General features: G+C 45.7%; 2 protein-coding genes across 3 annotated transcripts in view; both read left to right on the forward strand.

Moving 5' to 3' along the window:
• Nucleotides 1-13,395: 13,395 nt before the first annotated feature.
• LOC119374733 (CCAAT/enhancer-binding protein gamma) lies at nucleotides 13,396-19,302 on the forward strand. Its single transcript, XM_037644925.2, has 3 exons — nucleotides 13,396-13,438; nucleotides 13,915-14,037; nucleotides 15,205-19,302. Exon 3 carries the CDS (start codon nucleotides 15,261-15,263, stop codon nucleotides 15,705-15,707), a length of 447 nt encoding a protein of 148 aa, XP_037500853.1. The 5' UTR covers nucleotides 13,396-13,438; nucleotides 13,915-14,037; nucleotides 15,205-15,260; the 3' UTR covers nucleotides 15,708-19,302.
• Nucleotides 19,303-19,932: 630 nt separating this feature from the next.
• Nucleotides 19,933-25,367, forward strand: part of LOC119374703 (guanine nucleotide-binding protein G(s) subunit alpha) — a 132,200-nt gene continuing 126,765 nt past the window's right edge. The window contains exons 1-2 of one of the 2 annotated variants that reach the window (XM_037644887.2): nucleotides 19,933-20,324; nucleotides 22,282-22,354. In XM_037644887.2, the coding sequence (XP_037500815.1) occupies nucleotides 20,186-20,324; nucleotides 22,282-22,354 (212 nt within the window). In that variant the 5' untranslated portion in view covers nucleotides 19,933-20,185. The remainder of the gene's footprint in view (nucleotides 20,325-22,281; nucleotides 22,355-25,367) is intronic. The other variant, XM_037644892.2, reaches the window with a different exon arrangement.

A 25,367-nucleotide genomic window follows, 5' to 3' on the forward strand; every position in this document is an offset into this window, starting at 1 on the left:
TGTGGAACGAGAAGCTCAGGAAAGTCTGCGACGAACTGGGCCAACAGGTGGAGTTTGTAAGCACCACGCGAGCACCGACAGGTGGGGTACACAGCTTGCTCTACAAAGCCAGCGCTGCTGAGGAGCTGGGCACACGCCTGGGACACAGGCTTTGTGTTTTTTTAGGACTCCAGCCGGTTGGACCTACAGTACGACGGAAACGGACAAGCGGGTACTCGCACCCCTTGGCACCGCTTATGACAGCCCTCGGACAGGCGATGCTACAGATAGCAGGGAAACAGGACCAGGGGAAGCGCAGAAAGCCCCCTCGTCCTTCCAGTCAGGAGTAAAGCATGTACACCGTCGCCGCCACCACCGTGGCCTACGTGTAAGGGAAACCAACGTGGGTCTTCTCAATGTACATGGCGCAAGAAAGCCGAGCAAGTGGGAAGAGCTATATGCGATGCTAGACAGTGAAAAAAAAAATGGAACTCTATGCGCTAACAGAGACGCACCTTCGTGGGCTGGAGGAACCCCCAGTACATCCAAACTGGGAATGGTCAGGCTCCAACCGCGAAGGGAATACACGCAAAGGTGGGGGAATAGGTATCCTGTGGCGGTCCGGTGCGATGTGGGATAGATTGACCTGCCCATGCACTGAACACATGTGGCTCCGTGGTAGCATCCTAGGGATTCCCGTGATAGTAGGTGTGGTTTACCTCGCAGTGACCAATGGACAGCATGATGGAAACGCTCGAATTATGGAATGTGTGTCAATGGATGTACAACGATGGGCAGCTGACAGAGAAGTTCTACTCATGGGCGACTTCACTGGTCATCTACAAGCTCTGGACGGGTTCCAGGATTTTAACGGAGACCTGGTGGACCTGACAGCTCGTGAACTGAACTTGGAAATAGCCAACCTTCGCTCTGACTGCGAGGGTGAATTCACGTGGTGTGCTAGGAACAGCCATTCATGCATCGACTATGTACTTATGTCACCAAAGCTGTCCCGCCACGTTACATCAATCACAATAGACGAGGAGGGGAAGTTCAGTGTGGGAAGTGATCATAACCGAATTAAATTGACCTTGTCGACTTCCGCATGGCGCCAAAAACGGACCGACTGTCGTGAGTCGGCTGCACGCTACCTACCGGAAGAGACATATGATGACATCGCTCAAGAGTTTGAAGGCCGGCTCATGAATCTGGAGTCTCCTTCCTATGACCAGTATGTAGAAGCTTTGCAACAGATAATGGAAGCACATGAAGTATGCGTTAACTCCCGTGGAGGGGTGCGCCGGAAGCCATGGTGGGACAAGGAGGTCCAAGTGGCACTAAGTGCTCGACGGGAGGCGAATCGCCTACACAGAAAAGCGGTAAGGACACTCCTTCCACACGAATGTGCAGAGCTCTGGCAGAGGTACCTGGACTGCAAAAGAGCTATGCAAGCAATAGTGCAACGCAAGATTGCCGAGCACAATGGCAAGCAGCTGAAAGCCTTAACTGAAGACAGGCGAAACGGCTCCCGGCGGTTTTGGACATATGTGTCATCGCTCGACAGGAGGGCAGCCATGTCGCGGATTCGGAATGAGGAGACGGATCTGGCCGTCTGTGATCTCTCGGAACATCTTACAGAACATATGCGTCGTCTGTACCAACCCACACAGTCAGCCTGCGTGGCCGCAGAGGAGAATGAAGCAGAAATCCACTGCCCCGAATATGAGACCATGAAATGGCAAGTGACACGAAGAGCGGTGGACAGGGCAATCGCACGCATTTATGCACACACGGCCAAAGGACTCGATGGCATACCCGCCGGTGTTGTAAAACACCTGGGGGATGCTGCCCGAGATCACCTTGCCGACATCTTCTCTGGCATCGTGGCGGGTGACACAGTCCCTACAGCCTGGCGAACAGGAAGGGTGTGCCTGGTGAGAAAGAAAGGTGGAGATGCTGGGCTTCTACGAGACTACAGGCCTTTGACTGAAACAAGCGTCCTATACCGTGTATTTGCACAGGTATTGAAGGCCTGGATGAGTGGGTGGGCAGAGAACAACAACGTGCTCACCGACTTGCAGAACGGGTTCCGAGCTGACCGACGCCTGGAAGACAACCTCTTCGTGCTGATGCAAACCATAGAAATGGCTCGCAAGGAGTCCAGAAACCTGTATGGTTGCTTTCTTGACGTAGCTAAGGCATATGACAGTGTCCCACATGAATCCCTATTCCAGCGGATGGCGGAGGTCGGAATGTCAGAGGTGTGGGTCGGCCTAATGCGACGGCTGTACAAAGATAACTCAGTTATAGCGTGCTTTGACGGAGCCCAGTCCAGACCAGTAATGGTAACACGGGGACTTAAGCAGGGCTGCCCTCTGTCACCCCTGCTATACGTGATCTATGTTTCTGGACTGGAACATATGCTCCTAGCATCCGGTATCGGCTTCTCATTCACCCACTTGTACGATGGAATGCCCGTGACTTGGAAGCTGCCGGGTTTAGTTTATGCTGACGACCTGGTCCTGCTAGCCGAAAGCCCAACGGACCTGCAACAACTGGTCACCCCCGCTGCGACCCATCTGTATCACCTAGACTTGGCCTTCAATGCAAAGAAGTCTGCGGCGTTACAGCTGTCAGGCTCCCATCCTACCGCCAACATATACCTGCCAGGAGGAGATCAGATACAGTGGGCCACTGAATATCGATACCTCGGCGTGGTATTGAGCACCTCCGGTGACTTGTTGGGGGTGCATGAAGAAAACCTGCGCAAGACTTCGCAGAGAGCAGCAAACGTGCTGCGCCGGAAAAGTCTATGGGGATGCAACCGTTTCCTCCTCATCCGAGACTTGTGGAAGGCTATACACGTCCCAGGCCTCACATTTGCCAATGCCATACTGTGCCTCACTGTGAAAACCAGGCAATGGCTGTAGCGTGGCCAACGGGAGGTGGGCCGTATGGCCCTTGGATGCCACGGGCGTGTCGCCATAGAGGCCATCCAGGGTGACCTAGGATGGTCCACATTTGAGGCGCGCGAGGCGAGAAGTAAGGCTACATACGAAGGACGCCTGCGACTCATGGACGACGAACGGTGGCCCCGGCGACTGTTCAGATATGCGAGCCTTACCGGCACACAAACGCAGTGGTGCAGACGCCTGGGCAACCTGAAAAGAAAGTTCGGCTTCTCTGCAAAACCTGTGATTGAGGACAAGATGTACAAGTGGGCCCATGCCGTGAAGACGCAGGTGTGTGAGGAGGAGACGGAGCAGTGGCGGCGTGCCATGGAAGACAAATCCACACTGCTCACATACCGCACTCACAAGGCCGACATTGGCATGGAGCCCCTTTACGACAACAGCGGTGGCAGTGCACTCCTTTTTGAGGCACGTGCAGGAGCGCTGCGTACGTTGGGATACCTTCGCAGGTTCGACACATCTGCGGACGTGGCCGGGGCCAAATGCCGAATATGCGGCGTTGAGGAGGAGACCACAGAACACCTCGTCCTCCGCTGCGCTGACTTGTGCCCGGGTCACGTAGAGGGCACCACCTTCCCACTGGCACTGGGATTCCGAAGTGATACGGACAAGAACACAGCGGTGGCCAGAGCGGCCCACGTCACAAAACAAAGATTGGTGCAGTGGTGGCGCAGAACGCGCAGACAATGCCGACGCGCAGACGATGTAGACGGTCAGACAATGTAGGCGGTCTGCAAGGTGACACTAGCTGGATGTTGCAAACGTGATAACTCGTTTTGTGTGTGTGTGTATCAGTTTTTTTTCTCTCTCTCCTATCTCTCTGTTCTCTCGACGTCTTTTTTATTTCCTTTTTCCTTTTTTTTTCTGGTTAAGGCACTTGAGAGCTGCCTACCCGTTACAAAGGGCAGGACCACAATTCATCATCATCATCATCATCAGCAACGAAATCGCAAACTTGATTCAAAATGCATGGGATCCTGTGGGGGGTTGGGAGAGGGAACACCCGCCTTAGCCGAGCGGTGGCGCCACCATACCGATGCACGAGGCGGATAGGCGTCTTGGTTTACGAGAAGATCAAGAATAGACATTTTTGCAAAATAAAGCACTCGCCTCTCAAATATGCCTGCGTACTGGTACCGTTTTCAACAGCTACGACATAGCCAGAGTGTATTCTGCCAAAGAAGTCCACAACGTCTACTTTGAGACATTTTTAGACATTGTGGGGGAAAGTGAGCGCGCAACGACTATTTAAATGATTCTTCAAATGTTTTGTCCACGAGCGCAAAGACGCCAAAACGGCATGTCTAAAGAACGGTGACTCGCTTTAGTGAAAGAAGAGACGCAGAAAACAAAGCCCTCAATATAATTGGTTTCGCTCCGCAACGCGGGTTTCTATCACGCGCAACGCTCGCGCAACAGCGAACGACAACAGAAGCAAACGCAGGCAAGCCCTGATGCTGCGCAGTCGGAGGCTCGAAGCGGGTGTTGTCGAAGCGCGCATGCCAGCGCATGCTCCTAGTGAGTGGTTTACCCCTGCATTCAAGAACATCTTTTCACTCGGCGCTCCACCTTGACTCAATGTCGATGGCAGAGACACCTATTGGCAGGAATGTTCACTAAATATTGAGCAATAGGCGGGATCACTTTGTGAAAACCGTTGTGTCTTTTCTGTTGAATAGTGACGCTGTGCTCAGCTCGGTCAAGTGAAGGGTTCCTCCCCCTTTCCCCTCTTCCTCCACTAGTTAGCGCCAGCCGCCAGTTCGCGGCGGCAGCAGCGGCAGCGGCGGCTCGATCGGCAGCAGAGCTAGGCGACGGACGGCGGGGATTTGCGTTTTGTGTAGCGTTGTCAGCTTTTGTTTGTGAACGGATGAACGGATTACGAGCTGTTTGGCATCAAGTAACGGTGATCATACTGTCTGTCGCATATTTTCCATCAGTGTTTGGTGAAACAAGCTTTACTGTGCTTTTTGCGACGGTACGTTCGTCGGTACGTTCGTTTCAAGAAGCGATTGTTCTGCTCACCACCTTCGTTGCAGCCAGACAAACAGCTAAGAACGTGCGCACGTTCGGATAGAGTGCTTTTTTCGGTAAGTGCACCTGACCTTTCGTCGTTTTTACTGAAAGGTTTTAGCATTGTGATTAAACTGTGAACAGTTCTTTGCTAAGTTGAACCGCGTGGTCGAACGCGAAACTATAGTATACGCGCCGGTGCGAATCGTAAGCCAGACTGACTCGCCCTATTTTGAGTAATTATGTTTTGCGCGTTACAGCTCGTGGCTCCACGCACGCACGCTAGTGACAGGCCGACATAGTTTAGGCAAGCATGCTTACAACTACGCCGGCCTGTCGCTGACAAAGTGCAAAGCTTCTACCGATAGGCGCCTCGCCTGTAGGTGCGGTTATGATTGATTGTCGTTTCTTAATTCGCAATGCCCATAGACTGTCGCGCCACCTAGCGGAATCGAGGAGCGTCCTCTCGAGGAGGGTTAGTAGACGACAAAATGGCGGCACTATGCAGTCGCTCCCTTGTTCGGCTGTGCTAGCCTCAGTGTTAACGCGTTGGCAAGAAAGGAACACTACGACTTTCGATGTTCCCTGCGTCAGTGAACAAACCGGGCCCTGCGTGACACGAGAAATCTGATTCGTTCTTGCGAGACGCGAAGTTTTCGTGAAAATACGTGGCAACTCGCGCTTTCAATGCTAGCCCACAGTGTACACATACTATCAGCTTCGCGAGGCTTTCTGTAGCCATGTAGGTAAGATAAATGTTATCGTCTGACATATTCAGTTGAAGCTCAACCTGTTTTACTGGCATATATAGTTGGTCAGTGTTTCTTGTAGTGCATGAGTCCCATAACACTGTACGCGGGAGGGAGGTCGCGCGGGCTCGCGATGTGCTCATGTATAACTGAGCGATCTCAAGTTGGCAATACATTAAAATAGGACCTCTATCCTTTGTCAGCAAAGCGCTGTTACGAATCGTGCGAGCGACGTTTCAATCATTCGAGGACGCGTCTGCTCGACGCCTTTCGTGGAGCGAACGCTTTCCATCCACGCCGTCCTTCGCCAGTGTGTTGGGTTTCATAGCCACCGCTGCGCCGCTTGTTTTTGTACGTTTGTTGATAGGTGGCAGCACACTGCAAGCGATTTGCTTGTTGACCGGTCTGAGAGCAAAACGTTCTCCGCACCCAGACGTCTCTAATTGTAAACGTGGTGACGCGGAGTGGTCGAAGTCGTTCGGCGGAGGAAATTCTTCAGATTGCTTTCAGCAGTGATAATGAAAGAAACCATCTTGACGACGAGGATTTTTCACTGGACGTAGAAGACTGTGAAAGCACCGAGAGTGATAGTGACGATGAACCACCAGCTGCTAACTCACGACGAGCGAGTTGCACTTCACGTCCCCTCGTGCGTTAATTCTTTCACGCTCGTAACTCGTAAGTCATTTTGATTGTATTTAATGTATAGTATCCTTGAGCGAGATCAAAATAAAAGCATAATTCCTCTTGTGCATTGCATGTATCACAATTATTGTGGATATTATGGAGCGCCGCATGCCGCCATCACGCTCGAGCTCGACCAGCGAAGCGAAATGGTTAGAGCGATGGAACGTGCAGTCACGGCCACAATCCCCGCCTCTCGGCGAACTTCTTCGACGTTGGGAAAAGCACACGTGTGCATTCTTTTCGATATTCATGTTTCGATCGTGCTGATCGAACCTGTAACATGCGAGTGAAGTACACACGGCTAGAGTCTCAGCATGCTGTGACACAAACGCTACTGAATGGCATGTTAAATGCTTGTGTTCCGTTGAAGACTTAACTCCGCATTTCCGACTGCGCAAGTAATGACGAAGGGGTATTATCGCAGAACACTTTGATGTTTGCAAGCCATCATCACGCGCAGCAGCGATGGCGCTACTCGCTGGCGGCCTACTACTGCGGCAAATCCGTCAGGCAGGCTCGGTACGTACTACCTCGGAGTGCGCTTCAGCTCATACGTCAATTCTAGTTCATACAGGTTCATGTAGCAAGCACAGGATTTCGCAAAGCATCGTTATGCACGGTAACGGAGCTGAAATATAACCTTTCACTTCGCAGCAAATAATTAGGTGGCGAATACTTAGCACTTTCCATGGTTTGGGAAAGTATTTTAGTCTCATATCCATTTCAGCGCAGCTCATGACTTCATCCGGTGAAAGTAGCATGGTCCGTACGTCCGCACGTCCTATATCTGTTCTTATGCTAACAAACGGGTTGACCCTCCTCCTGGCGCCATCTTGAAAAGCACGGCGCGCCACCTATAGTTCGTGGGCATTGCGAATACATGACAGCATTTTATCATATCTGTAATTGGAAATGTTTGTTTAGAGTGACTTGATGATCTGTTATTTGTTGTAAATCCTGCGTAGCTTACTTGCTTTCTCTGTATGCAGCTTTTCTTCACTGCTGTTTGTGCAAGATATTGGGCCTGAGACCACGCCAGCTAATGAGGAAGCCAGTGCAGTTTCTTTGACGAGACTTGGAGTGCATTCATGCAGAATTTTATTTACGTCGCTGCCGTGCCACTCAGCTTCACCTTGTGCGGTCACCTTCCGACGTGTTTTGTGCCACATTTGGTTGTGCTTTATTCATTAATAAAGCCGATTTGACAACATCATGGGATAAATTATTGTTGCTGAGAAGCGCGATTATTTATTTGCGCGCCATCCGCTAAACATGCATTTGTGTAGTACAGTATACGTGTTGATCCCCTGCGTACGTGTTCAAATTTATTCTTTTACATGAAAATTGGATATGTATGGTGTGCTGAACAAGGGCGTCCGCAGAACTTTTTCCAGGGGGGTGCATCAGCAGAGTGTGGGGGAGGGGGGCATACAGCATAGGTAGCTTTTGTTTCATTGCCGTGACATGACCGGCAAGATTAGTCCATAGCAGTATGTAACGTGCAAAGTTGGCTGGCAATCCTGAATGATGTTTCATGCGGATATGCCGGACTGGAGTGTGCTAATCAAGCTGTGTAGCTTACTGTTACTGCATAGAAAATTATTATCCAAAATTCCAAGGGGGGGGGGGGGCAGCTGCCCCCCCTTGCACCCCCCTCCGGACGCCCATGGTGCTGAAGTAGCCCAGGGGCGTAGCCAAGGGGGGGGTTGGGGGGTTCAACCCCCCCCCCCCCCGAAATTTTTCAGTTTTGCTTGCGTATATAGGCACGCACACATACAAACGCACGCACGAACATACATTAAGTATGCTTGAACCCCCCCCCCCCCCCGAAAAAAATTTCTGGCTACGCCCCTGAAGTAGCCAATAATTCACGCGGCATATATGAGCTACCGCAACAACTTGATTCGGTCCGCAATAAACGCGAGTAAACTCAGCGTCGAAAACTTATATATGCAACAGTGGGGACATGCGTGGGTGAACAGGTATGTACGTTTGGTCACTTGCTCGACGACTGACATAGGAAATGTGAGAAAAACAGGAAAGTGCTCTCGCGGGAGCTCTTTCGGTCCCTTCAATCTCTAACTTCCTATGGTAGCCGTCAGGCTGCCGACCAAACATCTGCAAAGACAGTTATATTAGTTTATTTTATATTTCGAAAGTCCAAAATTTCGAAAACGGCGAAAAAACAAGAACGTCTATAAAACGTCTTATCTTGGTCTTTTCAAAACGTCTTCTAAAGACGTCAACTAGCGGGACATTAGCACAGCTATCAGACGTCGGATAGACGTCTACGGCTACGGGAATGTCTTGACCAAGACGTCTATTAGCCCTTTTTGATAGCCGTTCAAGACGTCTTTTAGACGGGAAATAGCTTCTTTTGTGTTACATGGGCAGTGCTCCCCCCTCTCCCAGCTGCGATGCAACATGGGCTTGCACCCCCCAAGACCAAATCCTGCTGACAGCCATGTGTGTTTATTTATACAAACACGCACACACATAGTATATAGGGCAGGGGTCTCAAACACGCGGCCCGCGAACCTCTCGCTTGCGGCCCGCACATGAATGCCCTCGTCCCACATTTTTGTTTTTAATAAGTATACGTTCATGAGCTACACAGGCGCGTGACTGGTCTAAATTTAATTAAGCTTTGTTTTCGTGAGGCACCTAACGTCACCATATGTTCTGAAACATAACCGCGAAACAAAAACTATATTTCAGAATCGGCGTCCAGATTTTAGTCATTTTTGGTGATCGGTATCGACATGTTGGAATCCTGCGCGCCAAATATCCTTCAGAAATGACCCGTATATGAGATATGGGAAAGATGTTCATCCAAATAGTAATATAATATTTAAAGCAGCACAAATTACAGGACAAATATAGAGGCCAAAAGTTGACACAACGAACGCTTCGTTGTGTATGCTTCTTGTCCTGTAATTTGCGCTGCTTTAAATATTATGGAACCTTACCAACTAGCCCAGCTGTCGACCTTGCTACAAACGGTAACGTCCGCTGACAAATTGTAGACTACCCCCCCCCCCCCCGCTTTTTCTTTCTTTCCTATACCGGCCCTTGCGGGACTAAATTCCGTGACTGCGGCCCGTTGGTTGAGGTGAGTATATGAGACTGGATTTTACTGGGGCCCGGGGGAACTGGGACCCCCCCCCCCGGGTCTCGGACCCCCCCCGGGTCTCGGACCCCCCCTCCCCCCTCCCCCCCCAGGCCCCAGTAATATCCGGCTTTATGGAATAGTATATATATTTTAGGGAATAATATGTCAGGTAGGCATGGCATCCAAACAAAAATTACATTTTTCTGAATCATATATTCCCAAGCAATCACGCATATCCGCTCAGTATCCATGCAAAGCCCAACGTCCAGTGCCAGTGTGGGACATTCATTGGATGTGCATTAGAGATACCATAGTGGATATCCATTTTTGGAGTTGTGACGTACAGACAAGTTATAATCTATTATGGATCTTCAAAGGATATTCATGTGTGACTTTGTGAAGGAGTCCACAAATGAACGTGTATTCACTACATAAGCTGAAACAGCAGCTTTCTTACAGATGGCAATGCGCATCGTCACAGGTCATAACCAGAAAATTATTTACAGTGGAACCCCGATTATACGACTTTGAGGGGTCCACGCAAAACCGTCGTATAATCGAAAAACTAAGAATATAGGCAGTGGTAGTCAGCCTTGGCCAGAAAAGGGGAACAGACCACCTGAATAAGCCCACGACACGACCCTGTGCTTTTCCAAAGAAGGTAGATTAAATTATTTTTGAAAATGGCAGCGAACGGCAGCATTACTTAGTTGAAAGAGGTATGAGCGAATCGTCATCCTCAAATTCAAAAAATTGAATCCAGTGCGCATCTTTTCCTTATAAATCGAGTTCGAAAGTTGCCTGTGCGTGAAAACGAAACCAAAACCGCGTTGGCATCGGGGGAGTCAGGCACATTGTCATCGCCATCACATAATGGCGACAGAGCGCGAGTTTGCGTAGAATTACACTGTACGTAGAATGCTTTCGTGCTCGACTGAGCTGTGTGCATCGTATTTGTGCCCCTGTGAAGTGCAACTAGTGATGTCCCGCTGTTATTATGAACGTTCATGTCAAGCGAAAGTTATTTTGCACTGTGAAAATAGCTGCGTCGCGTCCTTTTGCGTGCTCAACACCTGTGACTGCGAGTGCCACAAACAAGGGCAGGGTATGTCGACCAGGAAAAGCTTCCACGGACCGAAAACGTGAAAATATCTGGATCTCAATGATTGGTCAGCTGAAGCTACTCGTCTAGGTAACGACCCTGGATACACACGCAACCGAGGCGTATCTAGAAGCTGTCTTAAAAGCCAGGAAAACTGGATTGCAGAAGCGCATGAACTGCCAGGATAATAAATTTACTGTCTCACTCTCTACTTTTGTAATTGTCAACGTAGGGGAACGAGAGTTCTTATTGTGCACTCGCAAATACTTGGTCAGCGTTCAGATACGAGTAAAGAAGGTGATTTTTTTTTTCTCGGACGGAATCGGAAAGTCGTCGTAAGATGCGGGGAATACGTTATTTCTATGGGGATTTTGCCGGGACCAAACCGATTCGTCGTGAAATGCGGGTCGTCGTATATCCGGGGGACGCATAATCCGAGAATCCACTACTAGGTTTAGAACCCAGAAACATCATTGAGGTACCACGTACAATAAAATATTTTCATGTCCCTTACTAATCGAAATATAATATTGACTTGTTCGCTTGATTGTTCTATTATACTGTTACGTGATTGACGACTCGTTAGACTGTAGTCCGTAGACTATTTACACGATATATTTACAGTAGCGGTTGCAGGGCTGACCGGTTCAGCTCAGAGCCCGAGCGGAGAGAGATCTTTTTTCTCTTCGTCCGGCGCACACGCGCATGGTTCGAGGGGCTGGCAATATGCATGTAGCAATATGACCTAATTGCCAGTAAACAGCTTAGTTGTGTAACTGCTCATATGGCAGCCCAAATGACTGAAATAAGAACTAGTATATGCATCTTCTGCTGGCCTTCTGCTTCATTTAAAAACCCTGCACAACATTACTGAAGACCTATGAAAATGTCACTGCCTTGCGTTTACACGCAATGCCTGTGCATTGTTTTGTATTGTATTTGCATTGTTTTGTTTTGTATTTTATTTATCTTTAAATATATATATATATAATTTACTTGCCTGAGTGCACTTGGGTATCAATTGCATTCCTTGGTGAGTTGCTCTGGGCCCGTACCCTTATCACACTTAGGCATTGTTCAGCGCTCACAGGTTGAAACTGTGCAATTTAAAGCTAAGTTATGAATGCAATTTCATTTCTAGCATCTTCAGTTCGTGTCGTATTGGTGTAAATTCAACTTTAACCCTCATATCAGAGGCAATATTACTTTTGGCAGTTGCATTTGTAGCAACATAACGCACTTAACTCGAGCAATTGTGCATACCGGTCGTTATTCTGACCCAGACACTTGGGCTAGTTGGTGATAACTTGGGCATCTGAACAAATCTGAATGAATGCTCGAGTAAGGAACAGACACGTAGACGCCCTTCCTGTGCACGTGTCCCTTATTTGAGTGTTGCTTTGTGCTTGTTGTTTCAATCTGTGAGCACTGTACATTCAGGCACAACATACGTATAAGGTCCATAATATGTCCACGACAGGATCCCGTTCTGGATATCCTGTGAATCTGCAAAAATGGACCTCCGATTGAGCTCCAGCGCAGATTTACGGATCTCCACTGGATATCCATTACATCCGAAACAGATATATACTGGATTCCTGAGGGATACCTGTGGTTGCTTGGGAAAATTGAAACGTCTAACGTCCCATATGCAATAATTTTGGGACATCTTCGGATGACGCATTTTGTTTGTTTTGGATTAGTCACGGACATCCTAAGGATTTCCATGAAATCTTATCGCATAATTTTTAGAACTACCCCTGCATGCACAAACCTGCATAATTCCTGTGAATATCGCTGCTAGCTGCTGATAGAAGGTGCTAAGGTATAGTTCACGTCGCGTTGTGTGGGCAAACAGATATGTTTTAACACGACTTTCGGATTTTTCTGGGACTTCCGATGGATGTTTTTGTTGTTTGGGCTGGGACAGCGCAAATTGGATTTTTTGTTGCTTGTTTACCTTCCTTCTCGCTGCGTGCGCTTCTTCCTGTGGGAACACATTTGCATTTACCGTGTGACTGAATTGGCACGATGAGACAGTAAGAAATATAAAATAAGGTCGCCAAACGGAAGCTTCAGGAGAGCACTTATTTATTTACACTTTCCTCTGCGGGGCCTCGAATGGAGCAAGCATTCGAGCGAGTAGTAAATACTAACCAACGTGTGCAGCGGGAGGAGCACGTTGGGACCCGGAGTGGTCCTTGGTGTCGGATCGGCTGTCCGCACACCACGCGGAACGCTCCGGCCTCACTTCACGGTCCCTGCCAGCAACGGTGCTGGGAAGCATCTGGTGTCACCCGAGGGGGTGCTGGGGTGCTCAACCTGGCTCACCTTCCGATGCGCTTCCCCATTTCAGCCATATCGCGAGCGAAATGCTCCCGTAGGATCGAATAATGTACCAGAGCTGCCACTTCAGAATGTCGCTCGTCTACAGGCAAACGCAATGTCGTCACCCTGCACGGCTCAGCGTCTGACCGTCTGACACCGATGGTGAAACATATTACTACAGTGTTACTGCAATACTACGTAGTATGATAATGATACGTGTTTCTTTCTAGATGTTCTCTCTTGAGTTGCTTGAATCGCTTTGCCTTGCGCATCTTGCGGCCTTGCGTCAGGAGCATGGTCAGGAGCGACAACACAAGGAGCCGGAAATAGTCGGTGACGAAACGTCCGGTTCTTTTTGGATCCAAGCAACTAAACACGAACGGCCACCAACGGCTCTTATTTCCCGGCCGAAGTGACTTGCTTTTCGGTGTCGTTTTGTGATGCAATTTCGTGAGGTGTTGTTTGGGTGCCGTATCCTGCAGCTGTCTCTTGCGTTTTTGTAAGACATTCTTTGCTGTACGCGTTGCGATTACTTCCACTTAAAATTCTTGATCCGATACTGCTGCTATAAGCGTAATTACTTAAGTATCGGGCATGATTTTCCACGTGTATCTTGTTGTAAACAGAACTTACTCATGCTGCGAGGAATGTCAGTTCTGCGCAAGTGTAGCTTGCTAAATTTAGTTGTTTCGGGATGTCTTTTGTGCTCTCTAGATAAACCCCAACATATAGATTAACCCTGAGGTTGCCCTTAAGGGTTTACGGTACCTTTAATTGATAGAGGTGCAACTTATTTTTCTTTCTGTTGTGGTAGAGACAGTAGTAAACAAACGGCTGTACGAACCCTACTATTCTTGTGACGTTAGCAGCGCAATTTTTAACATTCACGTGTTATGACGAACCTTAGCGTTTAGGCGTACTTTATTATGGACGTGTGGTAGCCAATTTGCAGAACTTCTTACGATGTCATTTCAGATCGGAGGGAATATCGACCGATTTGCGGGAACCTCGCTACAATCTGCCAGGCATCAATAGCTGAGAACCAGACCTATAGACTACGAGTTGGTTCAACTTGGGCGTTTGGAGAGAAGATAAGAAGTAAGTTGCCTTTTACTCAGCTTAACTTGAAGATACAAGTGCAGCGATGCCACAAAATGTATAATCTTCGCTACTTCAATGCGATTGCGGAAGGGAACGGACGCATATCTACTCCTTTTTCATCTTCAGTGAAGTCGAAACTAAATATTCAGTATCAAAGTCAACAACAACAACAAGAAAGGGACGACGTGCGCTTATGAAAACATTTAAGTTTAAAGGTAGCGATTATGCACTGTTTTCTAAATAATTATAGAAGCGAGATATTCGAAAGAATCATAGCCAGCGAAATCCTACGTTGTGCGCAATATATAAGTAATTGTACAGGCTGTTTCACACTTAGGGGAAAACTTGGAGTGCATTGCAACGTGCTCCGAGTTTTCCCCTAAGTGTGAAACAGCCTGTACATAACGTTTAGTGTAACTTACGGGATGCCTCCGCACGTACACAACGAGGCCCAGATGCTAATTTTTAGCTCTGTGTGTGTGTTGCATGGCAGCTCAGTATTTTCAATCAGATACTGTGCTCTAGTAGAATGACCTTGTTTCTGTTTGATGAGTGGTATTTTAGCAGCAACATTTACATAGAGCTGCTCTATTTGTTGGCTGTCTGCATCTGGATTGCTTTTGTTTTGAGGATACTTTTGTTGTGAAGCATAAGCTATAAGAGCCACATAAAGATTTGAACTTGTGTGGTGGTAGCATATCTACCAATTTTGCCATCTTAGCAAGAACGTGAAGAAAAAATTAGAAACAGGAACTAACAGTGGGCTTTTTCTTTCTCCACTATAAGATCCCTCATGGCCTAATGTACAGCTTTGTGACGTAAAATGTCATTAGTTACTGCCATTGTCCTTTTTCTTCTTTAATTGGTAGTTAGCTGTAGTGTGGCATATACTTTATTGTGTAACTTTTTATGGACACAGCTTGGCCCCAAATGCCCAGAGGAAAGGCTTCAATTTTTCATTCTTTTTGTTATGCTCACTACTGTTGATTGGCTGGCAGCTAAAATATTCGCTTTCAGTTTGATTCAGTGCAGCATAGTTTTGATGCCACTACAGGGTCGTCCATTCAAGTTTGCATTATTCAAGCGCTTCTGAATTTTGCCTTGTATTAAGGTATTGATATGTACTTCTGGCTCATGGTGTGTTTTGTGTGTTTCCCCACCCAGGGCTTTTCCACCAGGAGTGCACATCTCGGCCTTGGCAGGCAGTGCCGAGGGGCCGCATGCAATGTAAGAGAGACCCCGAGTGGTGGGAAGCATTGATGGCACCACGCAAGCAAACTAGTGGCAACAGCAGTGACAGTAGCAGCAGCATGGGTCGAGGCAAGCGTTCCGCACACTTGGACAAGGACAGCGAGGAGTACCGCATCCATCGGGCACGTAATAACCTGGCTGTCAAAAAGTCTCGTACCAAGTCCAAGCAGCGTGCCCAGGAGACACAGCAAAAGGTTGCACAACTGAGGGCAGAGAATGAAGCACTCGTGGCTAAAATCAAGATCCTAAACAAGGAGCTCAGCTTTCTTAAGGACCTTTTCTTGGCTCATGCTGGAGCCACAGGTGGTAGCCGTGGTGGTAACTGTGCAGTCCTTGAGGGTGTTGACCTAAGCTTCCTTAATGAGGATGACAACATGGAAAACAAAGGAATTGTCTCCAAGAATGTGGGCTCCTAGTGCCAGCAGCCCCGTGTCATCCCACTGCTTGTTTGTCGCACTGGTATTCTGTGTAGCTTGGTGGGAGGTTATTTCAACTTCAGTCCGAGTGTTTCGGCCAAGCTGTAAGCTTGATGTTAAACGCGTGCTGCTCTGCGCACTGATGCCATCTTTTGTTGGGACAGTGGTTACTGTAATGAGCGCTAGATTTAAGTGGGTCGTCAGTATTTTCTGTGCTTGCATCCTACAGTTGGAGTGTTCACCATTCTTCGATTTCCTCGCTTTCTTTGAAAAAAAAAAAAATCCCAATTAACAGCTTGATGCCATATTTAATTTTATGTTGCTCTAAAAAGGCAGGTTATTATGCCTGATGACCCACCATGGCGACTCAGCGGTTACAATATTGTGCTTCTGAGTGTGAGGTCACAGTTACAATTCCTTGCTGCCGCAATCTGATTGACATTGATTTCAAAAATGCTTGTGCGCTGTAGTTTTGGAGCACGTTGAAGGGCCCCGGCTGGTCGAAATTAATCCTGAGCCTTCCATTGTGGGTCCTATCATAACCCACGGGCCACTGTGCAGTTTTTGGGATGTTATAAATTCTGCCATTTTCTTCAAAAATTTCTATCAATTGTTGCTGTCAGGTTCAAAATTTCTCATTATTTTAATTATAGATAAATTAATTTTTGTCATCTTTTGGTAGCTGCTTGATATATATATCCTTGTGGACTTTGTCTTTGGAATAATATCTTCCTGCGTTTACAAGGTGGCTGTCTGACAGTTTTTACTGGCATAGCGCAATACATTTCCTGCACTGAGCAAGTGTGTTGCATACGTGTTTTTAGCTTGTTCTTGTATAAGTTGCAGAAGTGAAAATATATTGAAGAGGTCTGCGGCTTACTGTTGTTTGCAGAAACATCTTTGTCTTTTTGTGTATGTTTTATGTCCTGTATAAAGGTATGTATTCACCTGCTGGCAAAAGAAGTAGCTTCTGCTGTGCATGTGCAATAATAATGTATATTGTGCATAAATTTTGCAAGTAAATAGTAGTTCTTGGTTTCAGTGTTTCTAGCAGTTACTTGTTCTGTGTTATATGTACTGAGATTTGTAAAAAAAAAAAGCTTTTTAATATTTTGTAGCGACTTTCATGTGAAACATAACCTTATATTGGAACTTCTCTGAATATTATGTGTTCATTATTTAAATCATTTAGTGAAATGCTATCCATAAACAAGAGTTTGAACATTTAGTTTTATAAGTTGCCCAAGCTTTAGTGGCATGGACTGCATTCTGGTCTAAATTTGACTTTTGTTAATCAGCCTGCGCAGAGCACATGCATGCAGCTTGCGAAAACATTCTCAGTCAGCCAAATACTTTTGTCCTTTTTCTCTTTTGCATTCCTGCAACTTCTACCTTGAAAAATTGGCTGCGTATCTGCGTGCTCCACTGCAAATGCCGTATAAAGACGATAGAGGAGGCGCAGCGTGAGATATGGACGCCATCTGGCGATACGTCGGGAAACATGAGCTTGTGCAGAGGGTTTCCTTTCTCCATGGCAGAGGGCATTCGTCGGCGCGCATGCCATTTTCAGCGCAGCTTAAGAAACTAAGGTCTTTAGAATTAAGTATCTATGTATTTTCTATTAAAGGAACACACCACCTAATACTTACCTAGTGATGTTGCGCCTCAGATATGCGTAATATTTACTTTTTTATCGACAACATTCCCAAGTATGAACAGCCGTACCAGTTCAAGATGGGTGGGCGGTAAGCAAGTGGTTCAACTTTGGCCGGGTTGCTGTATCGGTTGACAGGCAGAAAGACAGACAGACAGACCAAAATTTCTGCGTTTAAGTTCCCCAAGAAAGACTATCATCTTTAAAAGTTCCTTGTTGCTGTCAAGTTGATGCATTTTCATAAGGTGTGTGCAAATAGTTTAAATTACTAATACATATAGTATAGTCCTTGCTATTTTATTTGAAGTCGATATCAGAATTTCGACACAAAAATTTGGGCTAGATGGTGGTAACTGAACTTGAGTATCTTAAGCGCAAAGCAACAATCGCGGAAGGAAGAGGTACGTAATTAGGACGGGCACTAGAATTGTTTATTCACAATGTCGAATGTTATGTTAAAGCGTAAATAATGATACAAGAGGAGAATTTTCTGATTGAGTTTGCCTTCGGAGATCTGCAGTTCTTGTGCATATGCATGATTTTCTCGGTAAACACATTTGTGCTTGTAGTTAAATATGCTTGTCTTGGCTTAGGCAGCCTGCGAATTTGCTGTTTCTATTTAGACAAAGCCATTAAATATTTGACCAATCTTGCCATTGGCTACTTCAAGCGAGCACTATACTGTGCTATGTGCATCTGGTGGCATGCTCCTCCTTGGTGTTTCAGTGCTCACGTCACCAGGTTCAAGCATCTCTTCTTTGTTTTCAATTTACAAGCTTCTCACTTGAGATCAAATCCAGTTAATGATGGCATTAGCTGCATTGCATTTTGTTAGCAAACAAATTTGCAGAACCTTTACATTTCATCTTTTCGAGAAATTGGACACATTCAATTTGATATCGGAAGCTTGTTTTCCATGAGTATTTGTGTTCATATAGAAATTGCACTTTGAACACTCCTAGTTTTCATAACTGCAAGGACCATATTATTGCATTGCTCTAACATCATTCTGAAGCAAGGTGTGCTGGGCGTGAAGTATTACTATCTATGCCAATATTTATACAAGCTATGCAAGAATATTCTGGTGTGTGTTATGTAAAGGACCATTGCTCGTTAGAAGCTCTTGTTACATTATTGTTTTGGCACAGTTTTAATTTTGAGCGTGGGGTTGATGTGCAAAAGATTTGTAAAATTTTATTACCCTTTATGAGTGCTAATATGTAGTTGGGTGTTTCTGTTATCAGGACTATATTCTTTTTTGCATGGTCTAAACAATCCGCTTGCATCTATGTAAAGTGTTATGGAGTGTTCTCACGTTATAAAGCTTTAAGTAGCTATGTTCATTATGCAGTTGTGCCTTTGTCTACCTCCTCTTAGTTTAATTTTATTTTTCTCGTAACATCAACATAAGTGACCTATTTCATGCTGCAGCATGCTTTCAAGTTTGCTGTTTATGCAGCAGGACATTCTTGATGTCTTTTACACGCTTGTACGAACATTCCGAGAAAAATGTTTTGGGAGATGCAACTGCTATGACTTTTACTGGTTGTAGTGCAAGATGTGGTTCATTGTTATATGTGCAAGGCTGAAACACTTGGACATTGTAGAATTTACATATGTGGACATTAGCAAGCTTCTCTCCATTTTATTGTTTGTCAAGTTCTTGTGACACCGTGTTATTGCCGCTGGCAGGCTGAATCTGAGCAGGGTTACATCTTTTTCACTCAACGTGCTGCTGTATTTATTTTCTGCAATATGGACATTCAGTCATTAGGAGCTTCTACTCAAACTATAACATTGTTTTTACTTGTATCAGCTGCTAAAGTACCAAGAAATGTTTACCAACCTGCCTGAAAGTTTTACCAGTGTGATCCTTTTGGTAGTATGTGTCATTCTGGGAAATTCATTTTCAGAAGAAATTAAAGTGCATAAAACTTGGAAGTTGGTTTGTCTTCACACTTCACTGCTGGTGGCTCATTTATGAGGACAATAGCACACCTTTATATTTGTTATTTCATCTTGGTTTTCAGTGGGTCTACTGACTTTATTTCTTGTTACAGCTGCTTACCAGCAGAGCGTGTTGTAAACAGCGTGTGTAGACCTTGCTTTCTGCCAAATTATCAGTGTGAAAATGCCTGTGGTCCATTAAAAGAAGATAATCTGCTGAAGTGGCGATTTTTTACTGTGTTAGTAATCACAGTGTTAAAGCACGTTTTTAGTTATATATATTTTTTGCTGCTGCATTTCTTTTTCTGTTACTGGCATTTAATTTTGAGCCACTTAGCCGAGAGTGAAAATGAACACGAAGAACCTGGTGGGTACTTTGTTTATTTTGTTTAGCTGGCTTGCCAGGGAATGCTTGATGTCGCCGCTCGTGTTAACGGGGACCACACAGCGTGCGCCGCGATGTGTATGTATGTATACAGGAGAAACGCCACGTTTCGGGGTTATTTTTTGCTGCATGCTGCATGCGACGCTTTGAGTGAGGTAGGTGGGAGGGGGGGTGCGGCATGCGCTCTCGTTTCTGACGATCCGGAGCGGCCCATTTGCGCCCGCCCATGGTGGGCTGCCAGTTTTACCCAGAATGCTCCGCGCGCGGTAGTCCCCCACCCATCCTCCGCAAGCCACTTCCTCGGTGGATAACACCCATGCCTGTTTCGGAAGATGGACAGCAGGTTTTTCGGTGGTGACTAAACGGACCCGGCCCAATGGATAGTTGCTCGGAGATGTACCTGGAATAACTCTGCTGCAGTGGTTTGCTTCCTCTTGTGCGGTAATCTTTGGAACCAACGGCGGAGTGCAAGACGTTGTTAGGCCTAATGTCATGGGCTGTTTTGGAGGCTCGAGCTCAAAAAGCGACGCCGAAGAGGATAAACGCCGGAAGGAAGCCAATAAGAAAATCGAGAAACAGATTCAAAAGGACAAACAGATTTATAGAGCAACACACCGGCTGTTATTACTAGGTTGGTACGCTCTCTTGAACCGTTACGTTAGTGAAAATCGGTTGATGGTTGTAGGGAAAAGAAAAAAAAAAACGTTTTCGGGTATCACCGCCGGCACGGGTGCTCTCCGGCGACTGCCTTAACCGGGGTTTCACATTTTGAGAACTACACCATCAAACTTAAAGAAAGCTTCCCTGCAGTGCCGCCAGACTGCTGCTGTTCAGCGTACGGTGTGTAGTGGCTTCGTCCCATATTTTTGCTCATGCAAGGGAAATTGAACGGGCTACCTGTACCTTGTAGAGGCGAATGTGATATCGGACTCGAGTTCTCCGATTTGGCTAGGCCTAACTTAAAAGTGTCGATGTATTCGTGCGCCCGCATTATTTCATTTCTTTTTGGTTACAAAAGCATTATACATAATTGGCCGAGCCTTGCTTTCCTCTTCTCTCGACTCTCGTGTGTGTACCGGCCATACGCGTCAAGATATCCGTGTGAGGTATTCCCCTATTGAGACTGCCGTCTTGTTTTGCGATTTAATGCGTGGGGATTAAATAATTGTTCAATTGTTCATACGTTTTCCAAAGTAGCTAGCGTTTATCCGAAACTAGTGGCGAGACTAAAAGCGAAGCACCAGATGGAAGCATTACGGGCTGATCATACACTCGCTGAAGTTGCAGTTGGGTGGCATGTCTGAGCGCTGCGGCTTCTGTGCTAAACCGTTGTAGAACTGATACGCGAATAGAACTTATAGGCATAGTTGCTTCCATTAGCCTTGATCTTTGCCTTGTGTAGTTCCCTCATTGCCTCACAGTTTTGGATCCTTAATGCTGGTAAATGTAGCAGTTAGTTGAAGCTTTTCAGTTCATCTTTCATTCACTTTTCCTGGTACTTTCGTCTGCGTCTTGCAAACAGCAGGTATCTGTAAGCTTGTGTGCAAAATATTTGATATAGTTTACCTCCTGGGTGTTTGGGTCCGGTCTGTTTAAAATAAATATTTGAATTTGGCTAAGTGCCACTTTTTTTTCTTCTTACTGTTATGCACCGGCAGCCGCAGTTCGATATTGCCCGAGATATCACATTACTTTGGTGCCTCATGGGATCTGATGTTGACGTGACTTGTATTTCTTCATTATTTGACACCATTGGGGAGCATTAAGCTTTAATTTGGACATATGCTGAATAAAATAAGCTATCACAAGGTTATATTGTAATACTTCACATTTTTCTGTTTTGTAGACAGCTTTATTTGGCTTATTTTTGTACTTAAGGGCATTTGTGGGCTTGTGGGGATGTAGTTCAAAAACTTACATGATATGTAAGCTCAGTCCAAAACTCCTCCAGTACACTTTAGCACAAGCAGCAAGTTGCTCTGGCTTTTTGAAATTATCAGTGAGACCAAGATGCTTTTAAACTGTGTTGGTAGCAGAAAGCAAGGCTATTGTGCAAATGTAACACTTCAAGCATTCATAATAAATTTATGTTCACTAACTGAATATAGGAAGAGTGTGGATACTTGCGTTTGGCAAGTCAGTGTAAGAGAAGCTTTTCGTAAACCTTGTTGGCGGCTGGCTTGATCATTCCTTGACAGATGGCATCGCAACAATTCTCTTGTGTTCTCTCTCTCTACCATGCGTGTCTGAACAAACGGGAGACTCCCTTGGGGAGCTTTGTTACCTCCTCCCATGTACAGTTGTCAGGCAAGGTGGTAGTCACTGATGCAAGAGAGGGCTACTGTTCTTTTGCAATGTCGCATTTGTTATGAATTGATGAAGCAGTTCAAATAGTGTGGTTTGTCATAGAACTGCAGTGTTTTCCTTAAGCAATTTCAATGTTTGATTACAAACAGCTGGGGCTTGTTCTTTTGCCAGTCCATGGCCTGTGAGCAGCTAAAATTGGTGCCTTTATTGAGTCTTGTTGCCAATCATTATAATGTGCCGGTATTAGTAAACTAATAGGTGTATTGCTTCTATTTTTGCAGGTGCCGGTGAATCTGGAAAGAGTACAATAGTGAAACAGATGAGAATACTCCATGTGAATGGTTTTAGTGAGGAGTGAGCTCTGTTTTCTTTATATCTATTAATCTCTGGTTATGTGCATGAAGCAATCACTCTCATATGCAGGGTTCATTTCGAAATTGGACACATTGAATGGTACTGTTTGGTGGATAAAATCACACTCACACCGAGACGTTCATTTGACAAGCAGAGTGCTTTGGTGTGCTGTCAGTCTGTGCTCTAATCCGTTATTTCAGTGCCTTTGGAAGAAACCTTTGGTTGTGATGGGAAGTTGCAACCCATTATGCTGCAACATCTATTAGGAAAGAGCATTATTTAAACTTGCTGTGTTTTCTATGCATGCCATATGATTGGTTTAGTTTTGTGTAATGCCTATATAAATTTTTTTTTTCGTGATGATTTCTGACTTTAAGTACTAGCCCCCCAAAATTAGGTAGCTTTTGTAGTATTGAAGGTCATTTTCTTGTGTAGTTTTCATATTTCTTCTGGAAAGAAAAATAATGCTGATAAAACAACTCTACTTGTGTTTTATATGTCATTAAAGTAATTGTTCTGTTCAAGGGAGTTTTCTCAGTGGTGAAAGGTACGAATCCACTTAATAGCTCTCCATTTATATTCCATCTTTCAGGCATAATTTCATCTGCTGGGTCATATAGTCCGTGATATCAGAACGATGCCTCTCACCACTATTTCTTTGTTTTCCAGAGTCTTGTTAAAGGAATTCATTCCATCTGAGAGTTCAGGTCTCTTGAGGTGGAATGACTTCCTTTGGTAGCACTATTTTTTTAGATACTTCACTCACTTATATCAACAATTCTTGCCGTTGTGTGCAAGTTCTTGTGGATTGCCTTGCTTATTTAGCATAACTTTGGAAATGGGTTTTGTAAGTTAACTAGTTTTCAAACCTTTGTTTCCTGTTGATGCCGTTTATTCATGTTCAGGCATTTTTGCCATTATTGGTTTATCTTACTCTGAACAGCAGTTTTGAGCCTGGAAATAGGACGATAGAGTTTGTTCTTTTGTTGCGTGTTGTTTCAGGGATGCCAAGATGTTGTGTAAAAAAGATTGCTGTTTAAGCAGGTTTACTTTGCACAACCACTATGTCATGACCACGTTGCACAAGTGAACAGATCATTGCATTTGGCACTAGCCACTATTACCAACTGTTGGATTCAGTGTAGGTAGTACATGGAAAATGGATGAGGGAGAGACAGGGAAAATGGATGAGGGAGAGACAGGGAGACACACAGGGACACATGTGTGACCTTGTCTCTCCTGTGTCCTTTCTTTTTTTAAATACATTTCCTGCACCGATACCAGCTTGCCCTAATTGCTATACAGTTTTCTGTCAAACTCATTTTATGTAGTCAATATGTTCTTGCACATCTTAATCACTACAAAAGTGATTGAGACGGGGTTACTGCAACATTAATGCATGTGCTATCTATGAGGCTTGAATTAAATGTTTTTCTGAAAGGAAAGAAGGGAGGATTGTATGAAGCTTTACTTCAGGCAAAACACATATGAGTTGGTACGGTATACTCTGTCTTTAATGTCTTTGATTTACTACCACCACGAATTACTACTAATCCCTGTAAAGATGATAGCAAGAATGGTTGTAAGTATTAAAGCAAGGATGAATTTGGAATTGTTTTCCTACATGCAAGCTTTCATGAAGACTGCTGATTGCAAAAAAAAAATGCTGTAGGTGTAAAGGCAAACTTATCAGAAGTCAGTAAACATTTTTATGGCCCTGGTGATTCATCTTGTGAAAAGTGAGGCATAATGTTAAAGAGCCAAGAAATTTTTTTTATGTAGTACTGTTGAACCTCGTTATAATGAGCTCTGCTATAGCAAATTATCAGTTATAGTAAACTAAATACGAACTTTGGTTAGTCAGGCTTTATTTCAGTGACATTTATTCTTTTTATAACAAAGCCAGAAATGTGAGAGACGCTACGATATCGGTTGTAACAAAGCAATGTATGGGTTGCGCAAGGCTAAAAATGCGAAAGGTAGTATAGAAAGCAGTATAAATATTGAAAGACTTGGAGAAACTCCTGACAACTGAAACAGCTTAAGTAGAAAGGCCCTCTCATGCATGTACTATCGTGAGCAATATGAGCTCGAACGCGCGTGCGCGTGGCAAGTAGCCTCAAAACCGAGATTACATGATACCTGGATGGCGCTGTCGGAACCGGAGAGAAAAGGAGGGCGTTGTTCCGCTGACTGTTGGCACTACCGCTTGGCTAGCATTGCTGCAAAACAGCAGCTGATTGTGTGCCATCGACCGTCAGTGCTGTGTGTGTTCCCTTCCTGTGTCCCCGTTGTTTACTTGCGTTGCGTGTTTCATCATCGACCGCTAACAATGGTAACAAAAAAAAATTGCACGAAAAACAAAAATAATAGAGGCGTATCAAAATGATCAGCCAACACCATCTCGTTATAATGCAAGCATGGCCTGTGCATCACGGCAGGCTACGTCACACCCTAGATCTCAGCAGCTACATAGGCTGATGGTTCATTGGCTGTGGCTGTGCGCGTTGATATGAACTCATATTGCCGCTAGCAGCCACGCTATAAGCTACCGCTTTGCAGCAACGGTATCGAGGTGGGAGTGTCAACCAGGGGCGTAGCCAGAAATTTTTTTCGTGGGGGGGGTTCAACCATACTTTATGTATGTTCGTGCATGCGTTTGTATGTGTGCGTGTATATATACGCAAGCAAAACTGAAAAATTTCGGGGGAATTTGAACCCCCCCCCCCCCCCTGGCTACGCCCCTGGTGTCAACAGTTAGCAGAAGCGCGGCGCCCTTTCCACTTTGTTTCCGACAGTGGCCGCTGCGAATCAGCTGATGTAGGGTTCGAGGCTACTTGCCAAGCGCTCGCGTGTTCGATCTCGTATTGCTCACGATAGTACACCCATGAGCAAATGTATACGGACCACAGGAGCGCGTTCCGAAATTGTCGTCTGCACCATCTAGTGGCGACGGCAATTTCGGCATGTGCTTCCGTGGTCCGTATATTTTTGCTCACGGGTGTACATTGTG

The sequence above is a fragment of the Rhipicephalus sanguineus genome, chromosome 1 (assembly GCF_013339695.2).
Source record: "Rhipicephalus sanguineus isolate Rsan-2018 chromosome 1, BIME_Rsan_1.4, whole genome shotgun sequence".
NCBI classification, from domain to species: domain Eukaryota; kingdom Metazoa; phylum Arthropoda; class Arachnida; order Ixodida; family Ixodidae; genus Rhipicephalus; species Rhipicephalus sanguineus.